This window comes from Musca autumnalis, unplaced genomic scaffold (genome assembly GCF_047663935.1).
Source record: "Musca autumnalis isolate F117 unplaced genomic scaffold, ASM4766393v1 scaffold_2, whole genome shotgun sequence".
NCBI lineage: Eukaryota > Metazoa > Arthropoda > Insecta > Diptera > Muscidae > Musca > Musca autumnalis.
The window spans coordinates 150,861,521-150,888,263 of record NW_027411755.1 but is presented as its reverse complement, the minus strand read 5'-3'; the positions used below and the strand labels follow the sequence as shown (position 1 = coordinate 150,888,263).

The following is a 26,743-nucleotide window of genomic DNA, read 5'->3' as shown; positions in this document are numbered from 1 at the left end:
GTGGATCAAGACAAGCGGTGCGTTCTGAAGCATCCAGGAGATTTATTGGGTAATCTATCAACAAAGATCGAAATCTTTTTCTGCTCCAGCAGTTCCAACAGTCCGCTCTTTAGTTAGTTTTACTACTAAAAAAGTACTGGAACGAAACTGTTCTTATCGTTCCACATGTCTTTCACAGACAATAAACTTAAATTTCATATTTTTTATTTCTTAAGCTCTGTCATTTTATTTAGAGTGTGAATGTGAATTTGAAATCTTTTTTCCTCTCAATCTATGGAAGCCCAAAAAAAAAATAGAATTTATTTTATTATAGAATTTTATATTGGGATTTTCAAGAAGCTGACTAAAAATATTTCCTTGAAAATAAAATGCAATAAAAAATAAATTCCTCTTGCGTCTTGTTTTATGTGTTGTCCTTAAACTTCAAATATTAATTATTGCAATTTATTTCATTTAATTCTTTTAAAAGTATGAATGTATGTGTGTGAGAGTGCAAGTGGATTTTGTTATTATTATTTTATGATTGTTTTTGCTTGTTTGTGTCAAACAATTGATTTCAAATATTTTATGATTGAAGACTTATTATTGCGCGCGTGCGTGCTTGTGTGATATTAATTGTAAGTTAATTTAAATGAGAGAAACAAAAAACATTTAGACTATAAGAATACAACAACAACCAGAAACATTAAAAACTAGCTCAAAAGAACAAATACAATAAAGGATTTTAAACGGATTTGAAATTCGCAAAAAATGTAAAAGAAATTGAAAAATTAAAAAAGAAACATTTTTATATTAAAAAAAGTTAAAATGTTGTAACCCAAACAACTACATAAAAAACAACCTTAGTAAACATTTAACAAAACAAACATACAAACAATGAAACACAATATGCAATTGTTTTTGTTTATTTTACACATATAAATATATATTTTTTATTATTTAAACAACAACAAGAAAACAAACTAAACCAAACAACATATTACTATATACATTATGACGTACTATTAGACTATATACACAAAACTTTTTTACAAGAAACTAACGAAACAACGTTGAAAAAATGACTTAAAATAACAAGAAAACAACTGACGACTTAATGCCTCGTACAAATTTAGAATTTTAGATTAATTATTAAATAAAAGAATACAATCGTTAACGAGAAAAAAACACTAAATACATACAATTACACTCAGAAACATCAACATGCAAAGAAATGGAAGGATTTATGCAAATTATTAAATATTTTGTATTTCTGACTCTCTCTCTATAGGGGATATCTTTTATAAAGTGGCATGTATAATTGCCAATGTTGCAACTGAACTATTTATGTTTTATGTTTCCTTTAAAGACAATTTGAAAATGCACATTCTGCAGGTTTGGAGTACACCCCTTACTTTACAGATGTAAAACATCAGAATTCTGCCCAACAGATATAAAAATTTCAAAACTTAGACATCTTTTAGTTTATGAATTACCACGAATGAAGATCGTGCACAACTCAACACATTTTCCTTGCTGGAGGGAGGTAAAAGTTTTTAATTTTTGGTAAAACAAAAAGATTAACAGCAACTTTAGAGAGTTTCCGAATCACATTTGATGGGTGAAATTGTCCTTTGATGGAAAAAGTGTCATCATCCGCCAGTTTAACGGGAATTGTTCATGTGAAACATTTTTCATTAGAAACTTCGGTTTCAACCACCTGCTCACTTGGAATTACTTTTCCGTTATGATATTCTCGTTTTACCGATTTATCTGTGGTGGGACTACAAATCTTTGATTAAGTTTTTAATTCACTAACATTTTTCTTTTGTTTTTGTTCATATAATAATTAAACATTCTACTCATTGTACAGACTTATACAACAACATCAACATGTACGAACTCACGCGACTTAAAACGACGAACACTATGGAAGACACTTTTAATGAAAAAGAAGATACACAATACAAAATACTATACATAATAAAAATTGAAAAATAAAACTAAAATTAAACTCAATTTATTAAAATTACTAAAACAAAATGACCGTTTAAGATCTTTTACACATAAAAAAATGAAATATACAACATAACATCAACAACAACAAAAATACATGTAAACACATGTATTTTTTGACACAACATCACTTTTTTAATTTAATTTAAAAATATAACTTTAGACATTTTACTTAGGGGTCGATTATGGATAGCAACTCAACTCCAGTTGCGTTGCCGACAACAAATTTTATAATAGAAATTTCCATTACCGCATCAAAATTCATACCTTTTACAATTAAATTAATAGCTAAAGGTTCAAAACAATGATATTGAATGAATTTGACGAAAATTGCTATCGTTTCACTTATTTTAATTGTATGATTTTTCTTCTGGCAACGCAACTACAGTTGAGTTGCTATCCATAATCGATCCCTTAAAAAGTTCAAATTGTCAGTGGTGGAGGTCGTTTATAAAACATATTTCGCAATCTTAAAATCATGAAACTAGTTTTTTCTCAAAATTTCAAAATTAAAAAAGTGATGCGAGCTCATTTTATCTTAAGTAGTGAGTGAGAGTGTGTTCGTGTGTGTGTATGTATGTATGTAATGTGTGTGCGTGTGTGAAAGAACTTTTTCTTCTATTAATTACATATTTTTATTTAGTGTGAGATTAATTCTGGTGTGATGATGATTTATAATGTTGATGCTGATATGATATACACTTGGTATGGATGTCTCAAAAAATTTCTATTTACAGTTCTATTAGACAAGCTACATTATAATTAAAAAATATATATATTAAAAGAAATCGTCGAAAGAAAAAAAAAAACAACAAATATTTGCTGCTAAATTTAAATCCAGAAGATGATCCCCCCCAATTGTGAGCAGTAAAAAGCGTGAATGTAAGTTTGTAATAAAATATTCTATGCATTTTTTTAGATATGTTATATTGATAATTTATTTAATAACTCTACTTTGAAAATTTTGAAAATATCTGACTACTTATACAAATAACGTATGAATGAGTTAAGTCGGACTCTGGAAAAAAGTTGTTTTTAATTTTCGTTATTTTTTGCTGTTAAACATTTCAGTACATTTCAGATTTTTGGAAAAAGTCGAATTCTATAAAAATTATATGCAAGAAAATACTCATAACTTCACTAAGTCTTATGCCAAACTATGAAAATTTTCATTGAAAACTTTTTGTCATTTTCTTCTAAATTTTCATTGACGTCTACAGACATTTGTGAAATCATACATATGAAAATGTTGATATTTTCATTGCTTTGCATTGGTTTGAGAGTTACGAATTTAAACACAAAGAATAATTTCAGATTACAGAACCTTGTGTACAGAGTTCCACCCCCTTCACACCTCTTGTCTATAAACTCATTTTCACGTACTTGAAAATTTTCATAGTCTGGCATAAGACTAATTTTAGTCCAAATAGAAAAAAATATTTTTTTATTTTGCACAGTGGGCTTGGTTGCAATTTTCGCGATTTAATATTCAAAATATAAAAAAATCAATTATAAATGTTAGTGTTCAGATCCAAACTCCAAACTTCCAAAGACAACGATAAGCGTTTGTCATGAAAGCCGTGCAATGAATGGACACATATCCATCGCTGTAAAAACAAATTGCATTTGAAAGAGGAAAAGTTAGATGATAGCGAAGCCGCTCGAGAGGTGATATGTCTGATGAGTCTCTACCAAAGGTGGAACATGTCAAATACTGGGGTCTAATTCTCGCATCCATTATCGAGCGAGTTTTTGTTCGAAGACAAATTACGAACGATCGAAATTTTTGCATTTCCTTATACGATCGAAGTTATTTAAAAAAGGTTATCGATACATACGGTTATCGAACGGTGAAACATATGGCAAACAAGAAATATTACAAACAAAGAAGATCTTGTGCGGCAAGTTTCTCGTAAAATGAAATGAAAACATGAAAATTGTGAAAAATTAAAATAGTGATCCGAAATAAATTCCACTATGGAAAAGCATAAAAATCGCATTCTGGAATTGGAAAATGTATTTTTAAGAAACAGTCCCTTTTTGTCTAGTTTTTTTACTCATTTTACTGGAAAAAGTCTTTAGTATGTGATTTTTATTAGTTTTATTGCAAAATGTTTCATTAAAGTTCGTTTCTGCCACAAAAATAATCATTTCGACAGCAGATGTGTGGCGGGAAAAAACTCGCAAGATTCCACTCGAAAGTGTATTCGACAACAGATGCCGTAATCCAAATACCGAAATAACTCGATCACGTATGCGAGAATTAGGCTCCCTGGTGGTTGTGTGGGTTCGAATCTTCGGCTTTCCTTTTTCACTTGCAAAAAGCATCAGTCATTAAGCTCGACTCCAACGAGAAATTAATTAAAAAATATAAATGAAATAATTAAAATTCAATAAGTGAAAGCGAGAGGTGGGAAAAATATCCTGAAGAACACTATCAGGGTTATCATGAATAAAAATTCCGTGCGGAATTTTTCCCTTTCCTCAATTTCATAATTTTTTATTTCCATAGTTATGTGCAAAAAGGGAATATTTTTGTCGATTCGGCAAGAATATTCCATAATTAAGTGATTCTAATAATTTTTAACTTTTTAAAATATTGATTTTAAAATAATATCACTCTTTAAAATTATTTTCCGTGCGGAAAATTCCGAGGGAAATATTCATGATAACCCTGTATATATTTATCTGGAGGTACATGGTATAAAGAAAAAGAGGTCCTAGTGACCACCTACAACAACCAAGTTCCTAAAAGTTATTTAAGCAGCGTACCCGATGTATTGACATTTCGACGAGTATTCCAATTTATCACCGACTATTAATATTAAACATGTAGCCTACCTTCCCTCATTATAAACTCAGCCTTTAGGCTAACGATGGTATATGAGTGAAAGTAAAAAAATACCTTGGGTGAATCCAAGGATTTTTTCTTATTCCATGCATGGTAGAACAATATAAGGTAACAGCAATACCCAGCTGACTGAATTGGACTGTAATGTTAGTGTCAAATTCCGTACGATTTTATTTTCATTTGTTTCAAATTTCCATGTATATTGGGAAAAAATATTTTTTGGGGAAGAAATCAAATATATCATTCCGAAAAAAATAATTCCCACAAATACTTCTTCATATCGAGGACATGTAACCTCATCCAAGTCCGAACGACGGCGGTACAACATTTGTTTATATGTGTGGTATTTTGTTATATTTGAAAAAAATAAAAATAAAAATAAAAAAATAAAAAAATAATAAACATGTGCCTTTTGATTTCAAAAACAAAAGACTGAAACAGCTTCACCTTTCTCAATGAATTTCCAGCGATCAAAAAAATGTTTGCAAGAATTCTACCTTCTGCGAGAAATTATCCATTTAGTGGAAACATTCAAATTGAAAATGAAACGAATTTTCATTGATGTTTTTCAAAATATTTAATGAAATGTTAAAAATATTAGTTTTTTTAATTCCAATAATTTATAGACATTTCCTGGTTTTGTTTACATATACCGGTGACACTAACATAACAAACAAAAACAATTTTCTATGTGGTTGTTGTTGAGTTGTATTTGTTGCATTATTTACGTAAGCTTGTTTGTTCTACCATGCATTCCATGCACCTAAACTCTTCCATGTAGTTTCAAAAAATATAGATTTTTAAATGGACATCTAAAAAAATTTCGTCCAATTTTTTTACAGACAATTTGATGATGATTTACCCATGTCCGTCTGTCTGGCTGACTGGAGCGCACGATAACTCTTGAACCGATCCGGCGATTGGGACCTAAATTTTGGCTTCGTAATATTTTGTCCAAACCTAGTTTAAGTTCGAATCGGTCCACTCCTTCGGGTACCTCCCCACAGAAGCTCAACAATTTTCGTAAAATGCTTTCGAACGATATCTCTTGAGATTATCCGATTTTGGTTCATACTTTGCAAATCATAATATTTTTACCAGTTACATAGATCAGGTTCGAATGTGTACAATATCGGTCTACATCTTCGGATACCTCCTACACAAAATTTCGAAAAAGTGCAGTTTAAGAGCTGATCTCGAATCTACTATTTGATTTTTGTTGTGAAAACTTGTATTCGCTGTCCCCATTACGATGCTGCAAGTTTTTTCAGGTCAACTCCATACTTCCTGAGAAATTAGCTCGAAAGCTGTAAAAGAGGACTATATCACCATGTTGTTTTCAGAAGTGATGGATCGCTTTGGTCTCAAATTTGACCTTCGTAATATTTTATCCAAACTTAGTTTAAGTTCGAAGATGGGCTGGGCCACACCCCCTCCCAAAAGTTGAAAATTTCAATAAAGTGGTACACTCGATATCTCTTGAACGGTGCTACCAATTTGGATATCCTAATATGTTGTCCAACTTTAGTTTAATATCGAAAATGGTATATATCCTTTGGGTTCTTCGAGTACCTTTAACATTATTGTTTAAGTGCAGGTTAGGTTCTGTTAGAAGATCCTTTCTAATATTATACCAACTATACTCTTTGTGATCCTGTTTCCGATCCGATTTTCGTGGGAGATAGCTTCCACGCTTCCAGACTATTTTTTTTTTTCGTTTCAGTCTGCATGGCTTTCATGACAAACGCTTTTTAGAGTAGCCTTCGGAAATTATGAGTTTGGCTTCAATTTCCAGCCCGGCTAAAGTTGGTTTTTATTTGAAATTTTGTTTGCTAGGCCGAATTATTTAATATTAATTTTTATTAATTTCTTGTTGTTCAGCGCAACTGGAAATAATTACTCTCAATATTATAAAATAATATTTTCTAAGAGTTATTAAATAAATTATTTACTAATTTTCGATTACGTTTAAAACTATATTATGTATTTTTCATTCATATAACTTTTCGAGAAATATACTTTTATTAACATTTTTCTTTTACCTTTTCAGGTGTTTTCTTTTAGAAAAAATTAAAAATTTTCTAAAATGTGTGACTGGTTCTAAATGAATGATGTTGATGGTCGTGGTGATATATTGACAATGATGTTATGTAAAAAAAGTGTGAATGCTGGACAAACCAAGCTTTTGATAATTGGTTTCATTTACATTGTAAACAGAACACAAATCTCAAACCAAAAAAAGAAAAATACATCCGATTAAATGGTATATATTTCTAGCAATATATCCTCTAAACATAACACTGAAGACAACAACCTACGGAAACATGACAAAATCTTATCTGAGATTGTGTGGATGCTAATGATATTTTAATAATTTATTATTTCATTTTCGTTATTACTTCTAATGAATGTATGGACCATCCAATGATTCAACTATGTAAAATCCTTTCCATTTTGTGCGTAGAGTGTAATATGTATTAGAATGATAAACATTAATATGTGTGCGGGTGCTCATCATTCCATTTTCGTGTATTGAATTAAAGAAAAGCAATGTAAATGATAGAATTTAGTATGTATTTAATAAACAAATGGTAGAATATGATAAATGTGACGATGATGATAATTTCAATAATGTTGAAGGTGTTGATAATAAAAATGTAATGAAAAATGTATCCAATTTGTATGATGTGTAAACTCTAGTAATAGTATTTTGTATGTATGAAATCTTAGTGTAATATTGAAATGTATGAATGTGTCATGTATGACTGATAACTAATATATAAGACAAAAACCCCCCAAAATAACATTCGAAATAATTAACAACAAATAACTTATGACACAAAACAATTGAACATTAAAGACTTACAGAACCATTTATACGGACCAAAAAAAAGAAGAAAAAAAAACAAGTAAAATCATCTACAAAAGTGCTTAACATTAACAATAGAAATACGTGACTTTTTATATACTCAACAAGCAACAACAACAGCACGACTCAATGGACTGAAACTTTTCAAAAAAAACCATAGCAACGAAAATAAAATAAAAAATAGGTAAAAAACAATAATTTTAAGGACAGAATTTTGAGAGTGAACGAAAAAGCAATAGCATAGCGGCAAACAAAGTTTGAAACAGAATTATTACACCCAAGAAAGTTAAGGAAAGATTAGACCTACAAAGTTTGTTATCGCCATGAGAATATATTCCTTATTATTGGGTTACTTTTTTAACAATGGATTTCAAAATGTTTAAAATGGAGTATGAATTAACTCAATATACATAACACGGTTTTATATAATTATTACAAAAAAAGTGGAGAATATTCTATACTAATTTCAATAATGACTGTTTCAAAATTTGTTTAAGAGATTTTTAGGAAACTAGACGAAAAACAACAAGAACAAAACAAACATATATTCGAATGTTAAAAAGAATATTGTGCGTGTTATTAATTTTAATTTATATTTTGTGATATATAGTATGTATGTAGTGTGTAATGTATGTGTTGAATGAGTGCGGATGCGTGTTTGTTGTTTATCCTCCTCAACTCCTTCATTTCATAGTTATGTACGACGTACAACTAAGTAAGATTCTTTGTATGTATGACAAATTTGTGTGTGTTTTATTGTGCTCTAGAGAGTGTGCCTCTTCCCATCATCCAAAAGTTATTTCTCTTTAAATAGGTTCCTTAAACGTAAATATTTTGAACCCAAACAATAGTTGAATTGACATTTTAAATTGTATATCTTATCTTCTCCGGTCTACACAAAACTCTTATATAAATGTTATCCATTTAATAACAGTTAATTTTTTTAAACCAAAACTCTTACAAAGTATTTATCATTTAACTTTTTTTAAAGGAACTTAATTTCATTTTTCTTCTAATTGTAATTTCTATTAAAAACCTAAGATTCAATTCAATGAAATAACATATTTATTGTAATTTGTATGACTGATAGTTTGTACGTTCAAAACAAAATTTTATGTGTGTGAAAAAATAAAGAATCATTTTTTTCTTTCGACGCAAACAAACGACGAATGTCCATGTGTTTTATTTTAAAATGTATAAATAGCAAATATTTTAGTAACGGTGGTGCAGAAAGCAAGCTTAGTTGTTGATATAACTGCACATTCGACCGGTATCTTAAGCTTTCGAAGGACTAAGACAATCTGTTACAAGAACAACAACAGCAACAGCGCCTTAGACCAGCTCAAGCTTTCCATATGGTCAGTCAACCACTCAATATGGAATGCTTAATAAAATTCATGACACAATCATACAGGTACCCGCATCAGAACAATTGAAAACGCAATATTAAAAAACAAAACTTTAATTAAAAATTTGTGTATTGCGTTTGTTCCCAGCAAAAAAAGTCCTCCCAAAATCATGGGTTTCGTAAGGGATTTTTGGCAGCCGTAACTACTCTCAAACCCTCTTTCTTCCCCATTATTTTTACAAGGGCATGTCGCACTCAGTTTGTAGTTATTTTAGGACCACTAGAATAACTAGTTATTCTGTGGCCACTAGAAGTTGAAAAGTAAGTTGAAAAAAATTCTATTTTTAGAACAATTGATGTAGAGAATTTGTTTTTATTTCATCACACTTCTTACTTTTATTGTACTTTATTTTATTTTGCTGTCTGCCCGAATTGAACCCACGAACCCTCTGATTTTTAGCCAAAGACACTACACACTATGCCACACACTCGAATATTAAGGGTTGCTTAAGAACTTAAATGTGCAGTGTACACGTGCACCACGAACTGTTATTTTTTAATTAAAAAACTCGCGTGCCGACGGTGGGCGTTGAATACACAACCGTAGGATTTATAGTCGGACACACTCTCACTGTGCCACCGTCGTCATTAGTGAGGAGTAAAGTAAGTAGGTTTACCTTGTAATTTTTTTAAGAGGTAACCCATTACTTTTCGGATTACTTGTAGTGCGAAAAGAAACTTGTTTACATTACTTTGTAAAGGGTTACATAATGACTACCGGATCCAAATTTTTGCTGGGTTAATACCTGCCCAATGCAATTTTGTTGATATAATGGTGTGAAAAGCTTTATTTTTGGAAAACATTTTTAACATTTCACAGTACTGAACTGATTTTTGTTGTAGTTGTTGGCTGATGTATTTACAAAGGTAATTGTGCCATGATACAATTTCAATAAGTAAAAAATTTGCTTATTTATTTCCCTGTAGGAAGTGTGGGGTCATGTGTTGACATGTCGCCACTTTGTCTACTAATATGGTGACAATGTCAACACTTTGTCACCAGGTTGTCAACTATTGATACCTTTACCTTCCCTGTAGGAAGTGTGGGGTCATGTGTTGACATGTCGCCACTTTGTCTACTAATATGGTGACAAAGTCAACACTTTGTCACCAGGTTGTCAACTATTGATACCCTGTAGGAAATGTCAATAGTGAATCTATACTGACTTACTACTGACATTGTCAACAGTACTACTGACAAACTGTAGACAACTAATGTAATTTCCTATAGACATTTTGTATGAACGTGTCATTCGAAAGTCAGTACTGACAATGGAACTAGTATGTCAATAGTAAGTCAGTAGTTCCTAAGGAACCATGTGTTGACATTGGAGGTAGTGAGTCAGTATAGACAATGGAGGTAGTGAGTCAATAGTACCAGATTTTCAATAATAATTTTTTAGCTTATTTGGAACTTTTCATAGATAAAACAGCTATATAGTACGTTTAATAAGAAGATGAAGCTACACATTTGTTTAAATACTATATTTCATTAAAGAATAAAACAAATAATATTGAAAATGCTAAAAACGCACAAATTGCGTATTACAGTATTTTTATCTTTTTAAATGGCTAAGCCAAAGATTCCACATATGTAAAAATTAGTAAATAAAGACAATGTTTTCAAGGCTACATATAAATAATAAAAAAGTTTTCGTTTTATTTTCTTGGCCAAGTCGCACCAATGACTTGTCTGCTTAAAATAGTTCTTCTGTTGCACTTAACGTTTTATCAGGCGATTCGCTGAATGTTGATATAACATCTAGGAATTGAAAAGAATAAACATGTATAAATAAACATAAATAAAAAATATGTCCTTAAATTTGCTTGCCTATTACAGATTTATAACATTGGAAAAATCTCACAATCGATTTTTGCCAAATAATTCTTCAACATTGTAATTCATTATTATGTTTAGTTGCATTCAGCATTTCCAGCGAGACGGGACAATATATACATCAGGCTCCACAATCTTCTATAAAGGTTCCACATAATGTCTAATTGTCGAAATTTCACCAAAAATGTTGTTAGTCGCCTCAGAATTCGTACTTTGCTATAGAATTGTTTATTTTTCACATGTCTTTTATATTTTCTTTTGCTCATACTTGTTATTAAAATTATATGCTTTAAGTTTTCACGATATTTTATTGATTTTTACAAAAAACTTTTTTCACCAACCGCAAAAATTATTTTACGCCAAACAATTAAGAAAATTAAAAAAGGATGCTTCGTTGGGCTATCATCTGTCAATATACACAATGCTTCTTCTTATTAAGGTAAAGGTATCAATAGTTGACAACCTGGTGACAAAGTGTTGACTTTGTCACCATATTAGTAGACAAAGTGGCGACATGTCAACACATGACCCCACACTTCCTACAGGGAAGGTAAAGGTATCAATAGTTGACAACCTGGTGACAAAGTGTTGACTTTGTCACCATATTAGTAGACAAAGTGGCGACATGTCAACACATGACCCCACACTTCCTACAGGGTACCTTTACCTTAATAAGAAGAAGCATTGTGTATATTGACAGATGATAGCCCAACGAAGCATCCTTTTTTAATTTTCTTAATTGTTTGGCGTAAAATAATTTTTGCGGTTGGTGAAAAAAGTTTTTTGTAAAAATCAATAAAATATCGTGAAAACTTAAAGCATATAATTTCAATAACAAGTATGAGCAAAAGAAAATATAAAAGACATGTGAAAAATAAACAATTCTATAGCAAAGTACGAATTCTGAGGCGACTAACAACATTTTTGGTGAAATTTCGACAATTAGACATTATGTGGAACCTTTAGAGAAGATTGTGGAGCCTGATGTATATATTGTCCCGTCTCGCTGGAAATGCTGAATGCAACTAAACATAATAATGAATTACAATGTTGAAGAATTATTTGGCAAAAATCGATTGTGAGATTTTTCCAATGTTATAAATCTGTAATAGGCAAGCAAATTTAAGGACATATTTTTTATTTATGTTTATTTATACATGTTTATTCTTTTCAATTCCTAGATGTTATATCAACATTCAGCGAATCGCCTGATAAAACGTTAAGTGCAACAGAAGAACTATTTTAAGCAGACAAGTCATTGGTGCGACTTGGCCAAGAAAATAAAACGAAAACTTTTTTATTATTTATATGTAGCCTTGAAAACATTGTCTTTATTTACTAATTTTTACATATGTGGAATCTTTGGCTTAGCCATTTAAAAAGATAAAAATACTGTAATACGCAATTTGTACATTTTTAGCATTTTCAATATTATTTGTTTTATTCTTTAATGAAATATAGTATTTAAACAAATGTGTAGCTTCATCTTCTTATTAAACGTACTATATAGCTGTTTTATCTATGAAAAGTTCCAAATAAGCTAAAAAATTATTATTGAAAATCTGGTACTATTGACTCACTACCTCCATTGTCTATACTGACTCACTACCTCCAATGTCTATACTGACTTACTACCTCCAATGTCTATACTGACTCACTACCTCCAATGTCAACACATGGTTCCTTAGGATCTACTGACTTACTATTGACATACTAGTTCCATTGTCAGTACTGACTTTCGAATGACACGTTCATACAAAATGTCTATAGGAAATTACATTAGTTGTCTACAGTTTGTCAGTAGTACTGTTGACAATGTCAGTAGTAAGTCAGTATAGATTCACTATTGACATTTCCTACAGGGTTGTCATAGTATTTTATAAATATCGATTTGTTAGCTGGGTTATCTATCCAAGATAATGAAAAGTAATCTTGACATGTCAAAGGGTTAATGAAAATACGATTTAAGGGAATTGGTTAAGATACCATGGCAAAGGGGAGTTTTCATTTAGAATAACCCCCATTATCGGATTTTCAAGGTCAGGGCACCGAATAATATGAAGGCACATTAACAACAAAAACAGAATACATACAACTAAAAAGTGGCTATGATTATCGGACGTCGATGCCTTGAATTCTGTAGACATTTCAGTTTTGGTCCTCCAAGGATTAAGATACGAATAACTTTGCTTTTTGCCTTCGGCCAAATTTATTGAGAATCAATCTTACAACTAAACAGGTTGGCTTACTGTTATAACAATATAAATAAACATGTGGCTTTTCGCCTCCTTCTTAACATCCGATTAAATTGCTGCAGGAACACTGCTAGCACTTGTCTAATTGAGCATAATTCTTTAACAATAGAACTGTGTGCATGTATAATGGGTCGATTCCGTATTGCGACGCGAGTCATGTCGCGTCGTCAATCGTCTCTGCGACAAAATTTAAAAATTGTACTACCAAAAGCGATAGAAAATAATCGTCGATAACAAGTTATCGGTGATGTAGCGGAGCGTTTTTTGTTTTGATTTGAATAAATAAGAAAAAAATTATCAGAGCAAGTTGTACACAAAAGTTATAGGGGGTTATCATGAACGGCAATTCCCCGTGAATTTTTTCACTTTCTCCCTTAAGTTGCAACGGCGGAAAGACGAAACTCACGGGGAAATTTCATTCATGATAACCCCCATAGTTTTCTAAAATGATAAGCTCAGTGGAACTATTTTTTGATGACAATTAAGAAAATATAGTTAACGCAGCATCTATCAGGCGACACTTAAGAGATAAATCGAATCCTTTAGCATTTCCATCAGTATTGTGAGTATGTTTGGTTTCCAACATTCATCAAAATAGTTAATTTTTTAGGTTTAAAGCGTATTTTCGGCTTCCAAAAGACGTTGTTATTTATATAGTAGAGGCATTAAAAAATTACTTGGAAATACCCACAGATCAACAGCAATACAGCAAACCTTAAAGTGTGTGCTGCTTTAAGATTTTTTGCAGATTTTTGAAAGCTTCCAAAAACCCATGGCAATGACTTTAACCTCGGGATGGCTCAGCCCACATTGTCAAATGTATTAAGTGAAGTTCTGGAGTTAATAGAGGAAAAACTGTGTAAAATTTGTTTGAATTGTTTCTAAATTAACAGAAGGGAAAAGCGTCAAAATAAAAACTATTTTTATTCAAAACCAAATTTCCCGGGCGTTGTCGGATGTATTGACGAAACACACGTACATGTAATGAGACCAAAGATAGATGTTCGCTATTTTTATCTGAATAGACATTTTGGCATTAAATGAGCTGGCCAACTATGCTCGGATCGAAATGAAATTTTTATCACAGGTAGATGTCGTCACCCTGATCACAAATATATATAACATTTGTTGCGGAAGTCCATACTTCCCGTGATATGGGCCTTTGAAGTTCCAAAAACTTCTTTGTTAAAGGCCAGCTGATAAGAAAAAAATTTTAAATTAAAAAAAAAGTTGTTCCCGTGCCCTAGATTTGCACCTGTCCATAGGAGAAAGTCGGGTGCCACCGTGGTGCAATGGTATGCACACCCGCCTTGCACGCTGAAGGTCTTGGGTTCGATTCCCCGGCTAGTCAACATCAAAATTTTAAGCGGTGGCAAAATACCCCTCAGTAATGTTGGCGACATTTCCTGAGTATTTCAGCCATGTAAAACTTCTCTACAAAGTGGTGTCTTAAGACACGCCGTTCGGACTCGGCGATAAACTGTAGGTCCCATATCATTGAGCTAATATGAATCGGGTGCACTCATTGATATGAGAGAAGTCTCCCTTGTCCCGTATGGGATGTTTGTGGAACAATTATTATATATTATAGGAGAAAGTCTTAAATTCCCGGCCAAAGGCCGGCTACTTGAAAAAATACAATTTTAAAAAAAATTTGAGCATAGTGCGTCAACTCAACTTATTCCGACAATTTTTGAGACATGTTTTTCTTTAGTTTGGATTTAAAATGGGTCCATACTCTGTGCCATTCATTTGGTGTACGCACACAACCTTCCACACCTCAACAAAAGTGGCTTTAGTTTCGCCAAATTGCTGTTTTGTAGTAATTTTTACCATTATAAGTACTGAAACACCAAAAAACGTATACAATATTAAATAAATTCAGTTAAAATAAATGAAAATTTGAATCATTGTGGCGTTTTATTATTGGGATAGCGTTTGCAATTTTGTTTTTTCAAAATAGTCTGGCTTAATCCCATTGTTGTTGTTTTAATATTTTAAAACAACTATTTTATTAGTGGAAAAGATTTGGCATTGTTCGCCAAGGGGTAAGGCAGGGAATACTATAGTTTCGATCCACGCCACTGCATCTCATCAGTTCCCTTGTTTCTTGTTTGTGGATATTCTCCACCGAAGTTATTTTTCAATAACTTCTTCAACAAAACTTTTTTTACCCAAACATCAATCGTCAGCTCGAAGTATAAAGGTAAGCAAAGAAAAAAGTTCAATGAGAAGTTTTTCCTTGGCAACCTCATACAACTCCGACGAAAGTGTCTGCGAAAACAATTCAAACCTCGACGACGTATACAAGTGGAAGAGGCGATTTTTGCCATACGTAATGGAAAAATTGCAACTAGCAACGCAACACGACTCGCGTCGCAATACGGAATCGATCCATAAATAAATCCCAAAAAATACAATATTAAAAAGGGGCATTAGATACGAGTCATATTTTTGGTTCGTAAGTGTTAATTTTTTTGACTATGTTGTCTCATTTTTTCCCGAAGCCAAAAAAGATTAAATAAATTTTATTAACTTTAGGAAACAGTAGCCCACATATCATTGAGCTTATATGAATCGGGGTGCATCCATTGATATTAGACAAGTTTCCGTTATCCCATCTGGGATGTTTGTGGAACAATTATTATTTCATAACAATTTCAAGAATCTATGTAGGGGACCTCCCAACTATAATCTCAATACGTTCTTTTATTAAGATCTTCCTAGAAAATTTGGGAAATCTAGAATCAAAAAATAACCAGCCTAATCATGAATATAAACTCCCTGTGAGTTTTCTCACCTTCCCCCTTAAATTGAAACGGCAGTAAGACAAAACTCACGGTGAGTTGACATTCATGATTACCCTGAACAGTTTTAAATATTCATAACAATTTTATTAATAAACAACATTTTAACACAATTAAAAAAGGCAACATTAACATATTAACAAATAAAAAAAATATTTAATTTTCTTATAATACAAAAATTATATACAAAAAATGCCAAACACATTTAAGAAAAATCTCTGGCAATCTCTAATTTCTTCATTTCACGTTCATAGGCATGAATGCGATACTTATCAGAGGCTTCAATAGGTTTTGGTGCTGGAGGCGTGTTTGGCTTTTCCAAAATTTGTGAATAAATCATACATGCAACAATGCCACCCAGTATGGGTCCAGCCCAATAGACCCAATGTGATTCCCAATTATCAGTAGCAAAGGCAGTGCCAAACGATCGTGCAGGATTCATACCCGTACCAGTATAACGTATGGTACCCAAATGACCTAAACAAATAAATTTGGAAATACAATTTATTGTTATTCAATTCATCTGTTGCATTCGGATGTTATGCATACGTATATAATTTTAAAATAAAAGAAGAAAACATACCTAAAGTCACCGCCATTCCAATACTAAAGGGTGCAATGAATCTATTATCCGGTTTGTTCGAATCACACGCTCCAAAAACGGTTAAAACCAACAATAAACCCAATATAAATTCAATACCTAAACCCTGCAGCTGCGTAATGTTTTCCGCCAATGTTGTGTGGCCCAAACCATTGTGGTATGCTTCGTCTAGCAGAGTTTTTACTGCACATGTACCTGCAAAGTAAGATATGGGGAGATAAGTAAGTATGTAAGGAGGCATGTACAAGATTTTCCTATTCTTATGTTTGGCAAGAAATTTTAGAAGAAAATGACAAAAAGTTTTTACCTGCTGCTGAACCCATACATTGAGCCAAAATATAGAAAATCATACGTATAAGGCTTACACGGCCAGCCAAGGCCATGGCAACGGTAACAGCAGGATTTATATGTCCACCACTAAGACCCCCAATTATGGTTATTCCCATGAAAATGCTAAAGCCAAATGAGAACGCTTTAAATGTTCCATCTTCCGGTTGGGTACAAGCACCAATAGCAAAGAAATTTAAAATGAAATTTCCCAGAAATTCAGCTGCTATAGATTTCCAAAGGCGATGATCTTTCGATCGTAATTCTTCAAATCCAATGGAATATTTTGGCGCCGGGGTAGACATATTGAAAGTTGCAATAAAAAACGATGGATGATCACAAAAGAAAAACACGCACTATTCGCAATGATTTTAAGCATTACAAAAACAAAACATAACGGTAAATATATTCTGAAATGTGGTTGCCATATGTCGTGGAATCATTTGATTATTTAAAGTTTGGCAACATTTGGGACATGCAGCTGCCACATGCCCGAATCTTTAAAATTGAATTATTGGAAACGTATCGTACAAACATATATGGGCAATGCTGCCCTGCAAACATTTCTCAAAATTGTAGACTGTTTGCTTAGAATAATCTTCTGTGATTCCCAACATTTTTTTTCTTAGATTTGTAACATGTTCGTCCAAGCGAATAACCTTTAACTTGGGAGGTGAAAATGTAGGACATACTTTTTGACGTGATTGTAAATTTTACAAAAATTGTATATGTATGTGTAATAGGCCTGTTCGATAACTTCGCAAGTAAAAAGTTCATGCAAATACTTGCAACTACTTCTCATTTCTCTTTTACACCTATTCATAATATTATACGTGATTTATATCAAAGTTTTGTAGAAAGTGTATATGAGAAATATATATAACCACCCAGCCAGCATTTGGAAGATTGTTTTTTAAAAATCACATTGAGGGGTCATTTTAGAGTCCTTTTGGTGATCAAAAAATGATTAAGTCGCTTGTATGATCAGAAAGGGACTCGAAAGTGACTCCCTGTAACGATTGAAAAGAGTTCAAATTAAAATACAACAACAAATGTGTAGTAATCACAAATAAATCAGTTAGGCGTTTAAAAAGTGACTATTTTTTCGTTATTTATTGTCACATTTTGATCATCAGAAGATTGAAAAATGCTTAATCAAAAAATGGTCATCCAGGTGTTTGAAAAGTGATTATAATTATGTATCTTCTGATCATATATTAAACAGATAGGTGATTAAATACTGATTGTTTTGTTTTATTTTTGTTTTGTTGAAAATAATTCTCATATACACTTTCTACAAAACTTTGATATAAATGTAACGTATAATATTAAGAGTGTAGACAAACACAACACATGTTCAGGTAAAGGGGATAATTAAAAGTCATAGACAAGCAGAAAAGACAACACAACAAAGGAATGGAACAAAAAAAAAACAAAGAAGAATAAAAAGAAAATTTGTTTAATGTTTTCGTCTAAGAAAAAGACTCATAAGTGACTCCCTAAAGACTCATAAACGATAATAAACATGACTCAAAAAAGACTCAAAAAAAGTCCCAAATTGATCAACAAATCACCAATAAATGATTAAAATACTACTCGAAAAAGACTTTATATACCATCAGAAAAAGGGCAAAAATGACTCGAAACTAATGCAGAGGAAGACTCATTTGTTTAGAAAAGTCGCCTGAGGTTACGTTTTCCTCCCGACAAAGGAGTCATTTATGATCAAAAATTCGCTCATATTCCAGCTTTTTAATCGTGCAGTCGGATCAAAAAGACTCGAATTTGATTAAAATTTTCAAAAAATGCTGCGTTATGTTTGAAAAAAAAAAAACAAACCAATCAGTGTTTAATCAAAATATGATCAGAATATACATAATTCTAATCACTTTCAAACAACTGCATGACCTTTTTTGATTAAGCGTTTTTATACCTTCCACCATAATATGGAGGGTATAATTAAATTTGTTATTCCGTTTGTAACACATCGAAATATTCATCGTAGACCCTATATAGTTTATGTATATATTCTTAATCAGGGTAAAATTCTAAGTCGATTTAACCATGTCCGTCCGTCCATCTGTTGAAATTTTGTATAGAAATTTCTATTACTCCTAGGATGTTTGGTATTGCAAATGGGCCATATCGGCCCACGTTTGATATAGCCCCCATAGAACGGTACCACCCGATTTTTGGTATATTGAAAGTTTTAGCTTCATTATCACACCGACTTGGCTGAAATTTGGAACTTAGTCATCGCTGGGGATATAAAACTTTCCCCTAGAATTTTATTGTTATAGGTCCACGCTTTCATATAGCCCCCATAGAACGGTACCTCCCGATTTGCGGTATTTTGAAGGTTGTGGCCTCAATATTCCTCGGAAATGGCTTAAATTTGGGGTCATAAAACTTTCCCCCAGAAATTTGTCGGTACAGGTCCTCGCCTTTGTATAGCCCCCAAAGAACAGTACCTCCCGATTTTCGGTATTTGGAAGGTTGTGGCCACAACAACCCACCGAAATGGTTAAAATTTGGTATTTAGTCTTCGTTGGGGGTACAAAACTTTCCCCCAGAAATATGTCGGTACAGGTCCTCGCCTTAATATAGCTCCAAAGAACCGTACCTCCCGATTTTAGGAATTTTAAGGTTATAGCCACAATAATCCATTGAAATGACTGAAATTTGGTACGTAGTCTTCGTTGGGGGTATAAAACTTTCTGCCATACAGGTCCATGCCCCCAAAGAACTGTACCTCCCGCTTTTCGGTGTTTTGAAGGTTGTGGCTGTAATATTCCATCGAAGTGGCTAAAATTTGGTGCCCTATAGAATGGTACATCCCAATTTTCGCTATTTTGCAGGTTGTGGTCTCAATATTCCTCAAAATGGCTGAAATTTGGTATTTACCTCCTGTTTTTGTAAAAGTTTTTATTTTTCTCACACGAATTGTCAAATTTTGTAGACCGATTTACTCGCCTTAGCGCAAATGTAGAGCACTGATTTTAAAAAGAGGAATTCATAACCATATATGGAACGCGCTTACGAAACATTAGGTCCGTCTGTCATCTGTGGTCTGAGCTATGGATGCCTGAATTATTACGAATATAGACGAACGAACAAAAAATAGTTACAAAAACAGGGGGTTAGTCTTCGTTTAGTTTTGTACCCCAGACTTTCCACCTGAAATTTTTAGGTATAAATCCACGTCTTCATATTGCCCTTATAGAACGGTACTTCCCGATTTTCGGTATTTTGAAGGTTTTAGCCACATTATCTACCCGAAATATTGGAAGTTAGTATTTAGTCTTCTTCGAGTCTAAAAACTTTCCGTCAGAAATTTGTAGGTTTAGATCGTAGTTTTAATATAGTCCACATAGAACGGTAATTTTGGTATTTTAAAATTGCTGAAATTTGGTATATAGTCTTCTTCATAAATGAAAGGAATCTAATTTTTTTTTTGCCAAGGCCATATTTATTTGGATAGATATCTTATATGCTAACAGAATGGCTTACTTACTGTACTATTTTAAAGAAATCCCGTAGCTACTTCGCTACCTACTCCATAAAAAGGAATCTAATTGTTCCATTTTACTTCAATGCATCGCGTGGTAGATGGTATAACAAGTTCGGCCCGGCCGAACTTAACGTCGTTCTAATGGGTATTTTAAACGATATGTTTTTACATATGGGTTGTCACTTTTCATATACAAAATGTATGTATATGCAAAATGACAATACATATGTAAAATAACATATCGCGTAAAGTACCCATTACTTGTTCAATCTTCAGGTGATCAAAATGTGACTATAAACAACGAAAAAATAGTCACATTTTAAATTGAACTCTTGTTAATCATTACAGGGAGTCACTTTCGAGTCCCTTTCTGATCATAAAAGATACTTAATCAGTTTTTGACCACCAAAAGGACTCTAAAAAGACTCCGCAATGTGATTTTGAAAAAACAATATTCCAAATGCTAGCTGGGATTGAACTAAAATTCATCAACATTTTGATGAAACAAACTTTTGAACATATACAGAAGCTGACTTTGTTAAGAAAATTTGGCCTGTCATTAATTTTTCGCGTTTTTAGGTTATTGATCTAAAATATCAACGGCCTGTTTCTGTATATCGAAAGAAGAATGTGTGCGAAAGAAACACGCCCAAACTCTTGTGTGTTTTTCAAATTTGTTTTTTGTTTTGAAGCAAAAGCAAAGGTAACATTGTTTCGAAAACTAAAGTTCGGGCATGTTTCATTCGCACACATTCTTCTTTCGACATACAGAAACTGGCTGCAAATAAACTGTAAACCTGTTGCATATTTAGTTATGGTAGTTCTGACAGAATAGGCAAATACACCCGGCCTTGTTTTTCACAATTTTTTCGAACTAGCCTACCTTCTATCTAGATTATTGTACCATATAAGTTCAAGTTGGGAAATTGCAGTCATGACATTGTTTTACGAGGAGACGATACAGACAGTGAATTGTCCAAATTTGAACTCATTTGTCTCAAAAATGGTAAAACCAACGAAAATATCAAACAGGACAATGTTGTAGAGAAGTTTCACTGCTACAACATTTTCTTTAGTCCGTTTTGATAAGGCTTGCAGTTTCCAAGAAAAATCGTAAAAACCCATAAAAATGTTAACTTTGAACGCAATTTATTTTTAAAAGCGCTCCAGCGATTTTTTGGTTTTTTTTTTATTTTTCCGATCTATAAACATTGTAGTTTCAGATCCGCAACAACTTCCCAAGTGTAAACACCTTCAAGAGCACCGTGATATTCGTATTACTTAAGAAAAATGTTATAGAAATGATTAACTATGGCAATTTATTCCCAATTTTGGACGAAAATAGCTACTACCAATCATTTTGCAACAATATTCGAGGTCTCATATGAAAATAAATGAAATCAAACACTTATTACCCCTGTCCCACGAATATACACAAACAAATTCCTATGACTAAAAGTTTTATTAGTTTTGTTTTATACATTTCGATGTATGTACATAATACATATATACAAATTAATGTGTGTAAAATTGATATTAGATTAATTTAATTAATTTGAAGTTAATGAGATAGGTGTCATGGGCAAGTAGTATTTATGTTCTATAAATGCTCGATTCTTGTATAAACGAAGTACAAAAGACAGGGGTTTTTGTTAGAACTTGAGATTTGGACGATGCATTGTGTGGCCATATTTTGGATTTAACTGACGGCATTTGCGAGTTCATTGTTTTAGGTTGCATTGTGTGGCAAATACCAAAATTGCCAAGCAGCGATTCATCTAAATAGTCTCTTCTAAAGAGATTACTGCTTGTTATATTTTCCGATGGTCTTTGTGATATGGAGAGATTATTTTTAGCTGAAGTTCCAAATCGCTCACTAGGCTTTACTGACAATTTCTTTGTGGTGAGTTTAGTAAGTTTACTTGCAGGCTGTGTGTCTGTGGTTTTAGTAGATTTATTACATGTGATCTGTTTCTCTGCGGTATTAGATGTTGTTATTGAACGCCGAGTTAAATTTAAAGATTCCTTCTGTTTCTCTGTGGTTTTAGATGTTGCTAGTGAACGCCGAGTTAAGTTTAGGGATTCCTTCTTTGGTGAGACATCATCTTTAACACGTATTTTTGTATTTATTACAGTTTTTACGCTTGAACGGGCTTCTGCGGGTTTTTTTGTTCCAAGACGTTTAACATTTTTGACTGTTTTTTGATTACCACCACCAGAAATGCAAGCTTGTATTTTACGTATGAGTAATTTTCGGGTTGAGTCTGTAACGGGAATGTTTGTAAGGCCACATTCTACGCATTTTTTACGCAATTCCTTATTGCTGAGTTTTTCCAAATCGGCCATTATTTGACTGCGTGCGATTTCTGTAACAACATTAAAAAGATTTGTATTATTTTTTTATATCAATATGGGCCATTATTATATACTATTGGATAGGTTTAAAAACACAAAATAAAGCAATTTGGATGCATTAAAAGTATAACTTTCACATTAAAATTTAATGCAAAGAAACCCCTCCTTGAAAATAATGATCACTTTTAACTAGCGGGAACCCTATAAATCTGTACGTAAAATTCAAACTACAATAGGGGTAAGAGTTTTTTATTTCTTTGTTGGAAACGGTGTAGTTTACAAATACAAGAAAATAGAAATGAATCACAAAATCGTTCGGAATTTCAACTAATCGCAAATAACTTATTATGTCCACTAAATATCTAATTGAATTTTACCATTTCTGCAGACAAATTATTTAATAAATTTACCTCTTCTCATCCAAATTAAATGAAAATAAACACGTGTAATATTCCAATATTTCGTTTAAGATTATTTTACATGAAAATATGCGTAACGACCTGATCCATTGAGAGCTAATTTCAAAATAAACATCGACGCCAAATAGAGAACAAGTAGAAGAATGCGCAGTGTTGTGTTAATACGAATAGTCAAGTAAAAGAGAAATGAAACTTGTTTGACATCATCCCATTCAGAGACGTGGCAGAGTATGGGGGCGCTTCCCATTTATGAACTGAAGCATACAAATTGTTGAGACAGGTTGCTAGCAATAACAATTTTAGACGAGTGGATGGATATTATAACTGCAGATTATAGTTGTCCCAGTTTTATGAATAACGATCTACAGCTGAAAATAAGGTAAGTATCTAATTAAATAGGATTACAGAGATGTTGACTACTGCAGATTATGTACAAATGCAGGATAGAAACGGCCTCTTTTTTAAGACAAAAAGGCACCACTGCAGCTTCTAAAAATAACGACGGCAGAGGCTCAATATTATAGATGGTCGATATAGGGATCATCATAAAGGTTGTCTAAATCACACTCCCTAAATGAAATAAATACAAACAATATTGTTTTTTTTTATACTATGTATGTATGTACATATATGTACATACATACATATCTTTATTTAAACAAAATAAACCCTTAGAAGATTAACCTATATTTACTAAATATTTAATGTATAAAAAACATCATTACCTTATCAAAATCTCTTGACAATCTTATCACAATATAAAAATCATCCAAATATTATACTTTAGAGGGACTGCTGATTACAATTTAGCTTCAGTGGGTAATATCAACACTTTGTCACTTACTAATTTTTGCAATTCGACATTGCTTAGTTTCAAATCCCGTATCATATCCAAAGCCTCTTCAATAGCTTCTGATGATGTACTGGGAAGTGTTGAAAGTTTACCAGGTGTTCGGTTTAGGCGCGGTGCAGGACATGGTGCCAAACAACCATCATCCAGCTTTTCAAATGATCGACGAGTTTTATTATGATCATGATCCAAAACTGATTCCCAGTCAATAATGGGATAAACACAAGCATCAACATCTTCAAATATGGCCGACCATTCAGCTTGAGTTTTTTCCAGGAATCGTTTTGTGACCATATCTTTGGCTGCCTTCTTTTCATCTTCGTCTACAAGCACTTGAGAAAGTTCGGGTAGACCTAATTTATTTTTAAATTCATCGAAAAATTGATATTCCAAGCAACCAACGGACATATATTTTCCATCCTTAGTCTCATAGACGTCATAAAAGTAAGAACCACCATCGAGTGCATTGGTGCCACGTTCACCTTGGAACAACGTAGGTACATTACGTGCCATAAACAACCAACTAGCTACATATGCGGCACCATCAATCATGGCAGAATCTACAACCTGGCCACGTCCTGAACGATGACGCTCCAAAAGTGCTAGGCAAATACCCAATGAACACATTAGACCGCCACCTGCAAAATCGGCCAAGATATTGATGGGAGGTTGAGGTTTCTCGTTTTTATGACCCAGCATTGATAAGACACCCGAAATGGCAGCATAATTTATATCATGACCAGCACGAGCAGCTAAACGGCCTTGTTGTCCAAAACCTGTTAGTCTGGCATAGATGAGTCGGGGATTGTCTTTGCATAAAAGTTCGGGTCCCAAATTAAGTTTTTCCATAACTCCAGGGCGGAATGGTTCGATAAGCACATCCTGAGTTCCGGCTAATTTACGGGCAAGTTGTTGTCCTTCGGGCACTTTTAAATTAATCGCCAATACACGTTTGCCACGATTCATGCAATTCAAAACATTATCGGGCACCTTTGAAAATAAAACAAATGTGTAAATACGCGACTGGAAGGTTGATAGCTTATTTACTCACCCTATCTATCACTGTAACCTTTGCCCCAAAGTCAGCTAAAATTTTGCCACAAAATGGTGCTGGTGCCAGACCAGCAAATTCCAAAACCTTTATACCTTTCAGAGGCATCTTGTATGCCACCAATTCGTTGCTGCTGCCTAATACGATCTGTTCCCAAAGAGCAATGTTAACCAATTAATATGCCAGTTCACATTATAAAGCAAAGTCGGGAGTTTGTGTTTTTAAACAAGGCGATTTCAAAGAGATTAGCTTGTTCACTCGCATTGAGTTGTATAAAGTATTATTTGTTGTTGTTTCTTTTTTTAATTTATTCCGGTGCGGGTCTATATTTGTTGGGTCTTGTGTTTGATAATGCGTCCAATAAAATGTTAAATGTTTATTAATCAGCTGTGTTGTTGCTGTGGTGTTTTAGCGGATAGTTAACCAAAACAAAGAGTAAAATAGCACAGAGTCGTCGTATGTCTCTCATTGCTTGGAGAGAAAGAAATAGGAAACCAGATAAGGTTAACGAAGTTTGAAGTTTTGACATCCAAACTTGAATTGGCGCAATCTTGGCATTAAAGTTTAGTCGGACGAAATCAGGATATATTGAGATTCCAGATAATACAATAATCGCGAATTTTTCAAAGAGAGTTTTAGGATAATTAGAAAAGACCCTTGGAACCTTTTTTAAGATTTGTATGAGAATCTAAACATAGAAAACATGTCTGCATTTTTATGTTTTGGATGATTATTCGAAGGATGAAGATGGAAAAATTATAATAGACGTTGATTTTTAAAGATCGTTAGGAGTGCCCAAAAACAACAATGGACGTAGCTTTAAAAAAAGAAAAAAAAAACGATGTTAGGTTTGACATTTAAACTTGAATTATGGCGCAATCTCAGCATTAAAGTTTAGTCGGACCAAAACATGATATATCGAGGTTCCAAATAAAGGAAGTCGCTCGGATTTTTCAAAGTTTTTTAGGAGAATTAAAAAAGTAGACCATTAGCCCTATTCTGTAACTTTTTAACAACTTTACTCATTGTTTATTTTACAACAATTTCATTTGTTTGTTTTGTAGTTGTTACAAATACAAAAGAAATTTTAACAACTTTGTAGTCGATAAAAGTTACAGAATAGGCCTACTGTACTGTTGTTTTTAAAGATTTGTATGAGAATCCAAATATTCGACGTTGATTTTTTAAAGTTCGTTTGGAGGATCAAAGCACGACAATATGTAGATGTTGCTTTTATGTAGATGTTGCAGATAAATATTTTCAGTAAGACCATGGTGCAAGAAAGAAGATTATGATGATGTCTTCATTTGCTATCAAAACATATTTTAAATCAAAAATAAATAACAAATATTTTGCTGCTATAAAGAATACATATCTGTTACAACGTCTTTATTTAAACTTCGCGAAGAATATTTTATCGTTTTCTTCCATTTTTTTTAGATTTTTCGGGTAAAAACTTTTGACAGCATATGAAGACTACGGCCTGTAGGGCTATTCTGTAACTTTTATCGATTGAAAAGTTGTTAAAATTTCTTTTGTTTTTGTAACAACTACAAAACAAACAAATGAAATTGTTGTAAAATAAACAATGAGTAAAGTTGTTAAAA

At 32.6% G+C, this 26,743-nt stretch overlaps 3 protein-coding genes and 1 long non-coding RNA gene across 5 annotated transcripts; 1 reads left to right on the top strand and 3 right to left on the bottom strand.

The window, feature by feature from the left end:
• The first annotated feature begins 335 nt into the window (after positions 1 to 335).
• Positions 336 to 8,878, top strand: LOC141394734 (uncharacterized). Of its 2 annotated transcripts, XR_012410481.1 has the most exons (3): positions 336 to 2,173; positions 2,418 to 2,877; positions 6,897 to 8,878. It is a non-coding gene; the product is annotated as an uncharacterized lncRNA (long non-coding RNA). The 2 variants fall into 2 exon arrangements; XR_012410480.1 differs by lacking the exon at positions 336 to 2,173 and having other exon boundaries at positions 2,194 to 2,877.
• Positions 8,879 to 16,087: 7,209 nt separating this feature from the next.
• LOC141393129 (aquaporin AQPAn.G-like) lies at positions 16,088 to 17,333 on the bottom strand. Its single transcript, XM_073966083.1, has 3 exons — positions 16,931 to 17,333; positions 16,606 to 16,818; positions 16,088 to 16,499 (listed from the first exon to the last, which is right to left on the bottom strand). Exons 1-3 carry the CDS (start codon positions 17,253 to 17,255, stop codon positions 16,228 to 16,230), a joined length of 810 nt encoding a protein of 269 aa, XP_073822184.1. The 5' UTR covers positions 17,256 to 17,333; the 3' UTR covers positions 16,088 to 16,227.
• Positions 17,334 to 21,908: 4,575 nt separating this feature from the next.
• On the bottom strand, positions 21,909 to 23,371 carry LOC141394732 (uncharacterized). The gene is made up of 2 exons (XM_073969550.1): positions 23,227 to 23,371; positions 21,909 to 22,827 (listed from the first exon to the last, which is right to left on the bottom strand). The coding sequence occupies exons 1-2, from the start codon at positions 23,234 to 23,236 to the stop codon at positions 22,055 to 22,057; spliced, it is 783 nt and encodes a 260-aa protein (XP_073825651.1). The 5' UTR covers positions 23,237 to 23,371; the 3' UTR covers positions 21,909 to 22,054.
• Positions 23,372 to 23,832: 461 nt separating this feature from the next.
• LOC141394731 (alpha-methylacyl-CoA racemase-like) lies at positions 23,833 to 25,568 on the bottom strand. The gene is made up of 2 exons (XM_073969549.1): positions 25,137 to 25,568; positions 23,833 to 25,075 (listed from the first exon to the last, which is right to left on the bottom strand). The coding sequence occupies exons 1-2, from the start codon at positions 25,242 to 25,244 to the stop codon at positions 24,035 to 24,037; spliced, it is 1,149 nt and encodes a 382-aa protein (XP_073825650.1). The 5' UTR covers positions 25,245 to 25,568; the 3' UTR covers positions 23,833 to 24,034.
• Between the last annotated feature and the right edge of the window lie 1,175 nt (positions 25,569 to 26,743).

What these genes read in the sequence shown, in the direction of transcription:
- LOC141394731 (XM_073969549.1), bottom strand. Translation starts at nt 25,244, where the DNA reads ATGCCTCTGAAAGGTATAAAGGTTTTGGAATTTGCTGGTCTGGCACCA. An exon ending in AGGTTACAGTGATAGATAGG is followed by an intron (nt 25,076 to 25,136) that starts GTGAGTAAATAA and finishes TTATTTTCAAAG; the next exon opens with GTGCCCGATAATGTTTTGAA.
- LOC141393129 (XM_073966083.1), bottom strand. Translation starts at nt 17,255, where the DNA reads ATGTCTACCCCGGCGCCAAAATATTCCATTGGATTTGAAGAATTACGA. An exon ending in ATGTATGGGTTCAGCAGCAG is followed by an intron (nt 16,819 to 16,930) that starts GTAAAAACTTTT and finishes CTTACTTTGCAG; the next exon opens with GTACATGTGCAGTAAAAACT. An exon ending in TGGAATGGCGGTGACTTTAG is followed by an intron (nt 16,500 to 16,605) that starts GTATGTTTTCTT and finishes TTATTTGTTTAG; the next exon opens with GTCATTTGGGTACCATACGT.